Source organism: Populus trichocarpa, chromosome 3, assembly GCF_000002775.5.
Source record: "Populus trichocarpa isolate Nisqually-1 chromosome 3, P.trichocarpa_v4.1, whole genome shotgun sequence".
Lineage (NCBI taxonomy): Eukaryota > Viridiplantae > Streptophyta > Magnoliopsida > Malpighiales > Salicaceae > Populus > Populus trichocarpa.
In genome coordinates, this window is record NC_037287.2 from 12,598,113 (window position 1) to 12,603,845 (window position 5,733).

At 35.2% G+C, this 5,733-nt stretch overlaps 1 protein-coding gene across 1 annotated transcript; it reads right to left on the reverse strand.

Moving 5' to 3' along the window:
* Positions 1–532: 532 nt before the first annotated feature.
* Positions 533–5,510, reverse strand: LOC7491895 (uncharacterized). Its single transcript, XM_052451647.1, has 7 exons — positions 5,328–5,510; positions 4,443–4,742; positions 2,953–3,123; positions 1,654–1,740; positions 1,456–1,514; positions 911–1,061; positions 533–841 (listed from the first exon to the last, which is right to left on the reverse strand). Exons 2-7 carry the CDS (start codon positions 4,731–4,733, stop codon positions 776–778), a joined length of 825 nt encoding a protein of 274 aa, XP_052307607.1. The 5' UTR covers positions 4,734–4,742; positions 5,328–5,510; the 3' UTR covers positions 533–775.
* Between the last annotated feature and the right edge of the window lie 223 nt (positions 5,511–5,733).

Sequence of the window (5,733 nt, forward strand, 5' to 3'; positions counted from 1 at the left end):
GAAAACTGGAAAAAAAAACCGATTAAACCGATTAAATTTTTGAAAAAACCGGCCGGTTCGGTTTTATAAACAGAAAACCGAAAAAACTGAACCGAACCGAAACCGACAAAAAACCAGAAAAAACCAAGCCAAACCGAGCCAAACCGGAAAAACCCGAGGCAAAACTGGAAAAAACCGAGAAAACCGAGCCAAAACCAGAAAAACCGAGCCAAACCGGTTTGAACCGGTTTTTGCCATAAAAAACCGAACCGAACCAAAACCGGTCAGTTTTGACCCGGTTTCGGTTTTTTTTCAAAATTTTTTTTTTTTGGTTTGGTTACTTTTTTTGATAAAAACCGAACCGAACCGAAAATGATCACCCCTACTCATGGCATACATACGTGAGTTCTCATGGATACCTAAGGTCAAACGTGTTTCCAAACTGCTCCCAAGTCCGTGAAATGTAGAACTGATAACATAAGCGCAAGGATTGTTAGTATATCTTGTTACAGCCCCACTTAAAAAAATGCTTTGGTTGATCTCAAGTTTCACATGCACTTCAAAAAGAATGATTTAATTGCCTGAATTCTCAATGATCTCCCCTTGCTAGCTACATAAATTCATGATGTTGAATAGAGTGTTTAGACAAATGAGAAGAAACAAAATAGAAAGGAAAGTACGTTTCTGAAAAATCAGCGACAGTTAATGCCAAGCCCTCGCAACTCAGGATCACAGCTCTGATTATACTAAATGCACCACCTCGTCATTTGTTTGCACGAGCAATAGATGTTTGCTATTAGAGGAGTCTAGCCTTCTCCGCTGCTTCAGCATAGTAATACAATCTCCAAACTGTTGCGTTATCCTGCAACACATTTGAAGGATTAGAATTCTAAATACATTTTCCAAAACTTATGTTGCTGCAATTTACTACCTTTTCTTCTAAATTGACAAAAATTTCATCATGGTCTTGGCTTTCTATTGGCTTGCTACGTTGAACAATCTCAACTACCCGGTCAAGCTTCTTCGGTGGTAGCTTCTTAATTAGTTTTTGAAGTTGCTGCTTCTCAGTATGAGTCATTGGCCTGCAAGTTGTAGGTGGCATTGTGAGGCAAGGAAAAACAGTTTTAAAACTTAAAATACATTGCTTATACAGCACATATTTTTATCTCAGAAATCAGAATGAGAGCTACTGTAACATGGATTTTTATTTCACCAGTTTGGGATTAGGCACCTTGATTAATCAAACAATGTTTATCATTTTGCAGATAGACCACTGAATTGTGCATTATCCACTAAAATATTGGCCCATCATTTTTGTTTTTCAGCTTGATTCGTGATTTCTAAAACCATCAGATTCATACCAGCCAAACACAGTTAGAAAAGGATAATTATATTAGGTTTATAAAATTGAAAGCATATGAAGAAAACAGAAAGCTACCATACCAACTTTTTTTCTGTTCCATGAAATGATATTACCTGCAGTTAGATGCCACTGCATCAAGAAGTTCTTCAAGCTTTTGCTCCATGTGTTCCAACTAAAATGTGAAAAAATAACCTCAGTTCGGCTATTGATCACGTATAACAGCTTCTCAAAGCACACAGCAAACTCTTAATTCTGAGCAACATGTGATATTGAAGAAATGGTACAGACAACATCAATTTTGAAAAGCTTACTGTTGAAAGTAGTTCATCAGAATATTTCTTCAGTGTCTTCTCAACATGGGAGCTGTTATTCTCTAGAAGGAACTTCATATCATCATCCTAAATGACAGATACATTCATCCATGCATTAATACTTGATATATCAACATATAATTAACATATTTCATATAATATAGGCTTTAGCACCTGGGAAGACAAATATCACGAAGGCACATGCAAACATATCCACAATCTCAATATTGCCAGTTCATTGTTATTTGTTTTATTCTCTCATAATATATACACATTACCAGCAAAAAAGACACATCTACTTATTAATTCTTTATCAGTTTGCTTTTACTGCAAAAGGGTAAAAGGATAGTTTAAGAAAAGAACAGAAAACAGTAATTCTATTAAAACCAGATCAAGCAATATTTAGTTCCAGTAAATCTCCAAGTCATAAAAAAAAGTTCAGACAATACAAGCTTGCCAGTATCAAAGCAATATCAAGATGCATGTCTGTTTATGTGTATCCGTGAAGAGGAGATTGCTTGAAAATGAGTTTCTTAAAAAGAGAATATTAGTATGAGAACAAACAATTTCTTACAACATATGTTTTGCCAACAAGTTCAAAATGCTTGTCATTATCTTGAAAAAAATGATAATTTAATTTTCACACTTTTAAACACAATATTTACTGGAATAGAATTCCTGTATATTTACATGAAGAAAGATTTGCATCAAATTGACTTGAGATCGCCATTTTATCCATTGTCATCCTGAAGATTTATCTTGTACAGATAGATCTATATCTTTATTTTGGGAATGGCATGGAGTTTGAATTTGAGTGTTTTTTGATAGGGAAAGTTTTTTCAAATTATGAAATGTATGTCTTATCACATTCAATGACACACAATTAAAGGATGAAGTAATTAATAAAAGCCCAATCACAAGCTGTCATGCCATTTAGAAAAAATAAATTTAGCAAAAGTTTAAGTATCTCTAGCATTACTCTTGATTTTTGGAATGGGATGGAGTTCTCCAGTAAGGAGTTTCCATAAACCAAACTCAAACAGAAAATCAAACACCATGGCATTCACAAAATCAAACACAATAATGACATTGGAGCAAATGCCTTGAAAGATGATATCTACAGTTTCCATATAACAAACCCCACACATATTAAACCAGGAAGTGAGACCGCATGATTATTATTCACAAGTATTTTAAACTGAATATGAATGCCACAGTTTTCATTGCATTTTATTGCATGTTAAGACATCAACAGATTAAAGGTAGATAAATGACAAAAGGAATTTAGGGATGTATAACCTCTGTAGAAGAGTTAGAAGGACTAGCAGCCAAAGGAGTGTTGGTTGATGAGGAATATGAAGAAACCATAACTTTCTGAGAGGGAACTTGCTTTGCATCAGCTTTAGATAATGCAGGTCTTGCTGTGAGCTGTGATTGTAACCGGCACATGGATAAGACCGGATCAAGCATCTGTTTCAACCATATCAAAGAATTATTTCTTGCTAATAATACTGCCATTAAGCTAACTGAACAATGTGCACATGCAGAAAGTGAGGAACAATGAGATGAGGTGCCACATGATTGGACACATCAAACATGACAGGCGGTGAACATAAAGCTAAGCAATTTTCATTATGTTATGTAATAGACCAAACTTTTTGTGAGCTGCTATGATGTTAAATAATTTTTTTATGACTTCAACTGGCAACATTATTTATCTACCTCTCTCACTGCTTCAGTCTAGTTATACATCCTCATCATTGCATGCACAACCTTTGCTAGACATGGCCAAAGTTCAGAAAACCCTTCCTCAACTTACATTTAATAGAAGCCACTTCCACCAGACACATTACAACAGATGCAATCATTTCTGATTCAATCCTTTTTTGTGTTTCCATACATCATCTACCTTTAAACCCTTTCATTTCAGCTAATACTGCACTCTAAACACACATGTTCATACCAAACACTCTGCTTTCTTTCCAATATCTTCCCTGATGTTCCTTGTTTTGTTTTGTATCTTAGGAACCAATAATGGTCATGATGAGGCACCCCTGCTTCATCAAAACAAAGAACAAGTCCTGTAGTCTTGGCTTTGCTAAGTTCAAAGTTTATATATTTTTCGTCAAGAAAAAAAAACTACTAATTCCAAGACAAATAGAATCTAAACCTCTCATAGTAGGAAATGTTAATAACACAGAATAAGTACCCATATGAAAACAGATCTCACTGAATATCCATCGAGTTTTTTTTCCTCTCAGCTTCTTTGGTTAGATGAGGAAATGGATTACCAAAGCAAATTGCAAGGCACACCTCACAGAGATCTTTAAGATTTCCCAGTCAATGGTCATTAAAGAGCTTGCAAGAATAACTTCTCCTCCTTCCTTAATCTCATCATCCCTAACCACAATGTTGCAATCTACACCTAGGTACCCTTAACTTTTTTGTATCTCTAGAATTAAGAAAGTGTCTTCAATTCTGAAGAGAAGAATTTATGTATCCTTCAAAAAACTTTGAAAATGTGTCCCACCTGTCTTTATTATGATCACTGTCCTTTGCTGACTAAACTGACAACAAATAAATTAAATCAATAAACCAAAGGAATATGCCCCATCTCACTATCTACCTCCAAGAGAATACATCATATATTCCAAGAAAAAAATAATCATTTTTCCATAGAAGGAATATCACAAGTAAAACAACCACACATTTTGCATATATCAAATTGCAAACTTTGTACAATGATATATGAACTTTCCTTCATTCTACAGAAGAGAGAGGGAGTGTACCTCATTGACTTCTGATGTTAGAACCACCACAGATTGCTGAAGACGTAACTTCAACATTTCTCTTTGGAAATCCGAAAGCCGTGGTCCAACAGAATTACTAAAGGAAGAACCCAAATCGCAACTGGGTTGAAGCCTGTCCTCCCATTTGGCATGCTCATGTTTATTTCCAAGAATTTCAGCAGTTTGTGAAGTCAAAAAATGGTTATCCTCATCTTGCAACAATCGTTCTACTTCGCTTGCATAGTAACTGAAGTGATCTGGTCCAAGTTTACCCCTTAAATCTTCTGACATAACAAAGACCTACTATAGCATATGATGATAATATTCAGTAAGAAGAAATTTCCAAATTGGATCAAAATATAGATACTTGATCACTGATAAATAATCGAGTAAAGGGAAAAATGAAAACAAACCCTTCCTCAATGTACATGCTAGACAGGATTATAACATGATATATGTGCTAGATAGGAATTCACTTAGAATAAAAGGAAAGAAATTTATTCTTTTTGCTGTACACACATGAACCCAAAGCAAACTTCCCATAATTGATGGCCCCTTAAGGAGAGGCAGGGAATCATGCTCGAATCCTAGCCTTGAGAATACCGGAGGGCGAGCAAACGGACCTTTGCATCATTTCAAATTGAAAGAAAGACAAAATCCCATGGCCTCAACCTACTTTGTGTTGGTCATGGACTAAATATGGATTTCGCAAAAATTATTACGCTCGTTTCTCTCATATAAGAAAATAAAATATCATAGACATTGGAATGCACAAAAGAATAAGTGATCCTCCAGAGTAGGAAAAAAAAAAATATATATATATATATATATATATACACAGAATTAACACTCAAATAACTGGAAAGGGGGGAATCTAGTTTCTACCGCAACAATTTTCCTTGGCAAGATGCGATAAATAAAGATTATGTAGATACACCAAATCACTAAAAGAATGATACAATCCCACGAAATCTTATAGCCCGTCCTTCTCCACAAACCCAAAGGAAAAAAATCAACGAAATCTGTCACTTTATTAAAAGACCAAACAGAGCAAACAAATTGAGAGGCCTTCTATCCCAGGTAATGCGTAAAAGACAAAGGGCAAACATTCAGAGGCAAAGCCCGGTGAAGTTTGACGTCTCCTAATCTTCCACAAAACGATCATTAGTATTAATTCTATAGAGTGCCATTGCCCAAATGAAAGAAGGCATAGAATCATGCACGATAAAGAGAACTTTAAGGAAGGCTGCTTCTAGATTAAGAGTCAAGTGCAAGGAAAAAAAAAAGCACC

Coding starts and splice junctions, on each gene's coding strand:
- LOC7491895 (XM_052451647.1), bottom strand. CDS start 4,733: ATGTCAGAAGATTTAAGGGGTAAACTTGGACCAGATCACTTCAGTTAC. Junction 1,741..2,952: donor CTTCTAACTCTTCTACAGAG/GTTATACATCCC, acceptor TCTGTCATTTAG/GATGATGATATGAAGTTCCT. Junction 842..910: donor TTGTCAATTTAGAAGAAAAG/GTAGTAAATTGC, acceptor AATGTGTTGCAG/GATAACGCAACAGTTTGGAG.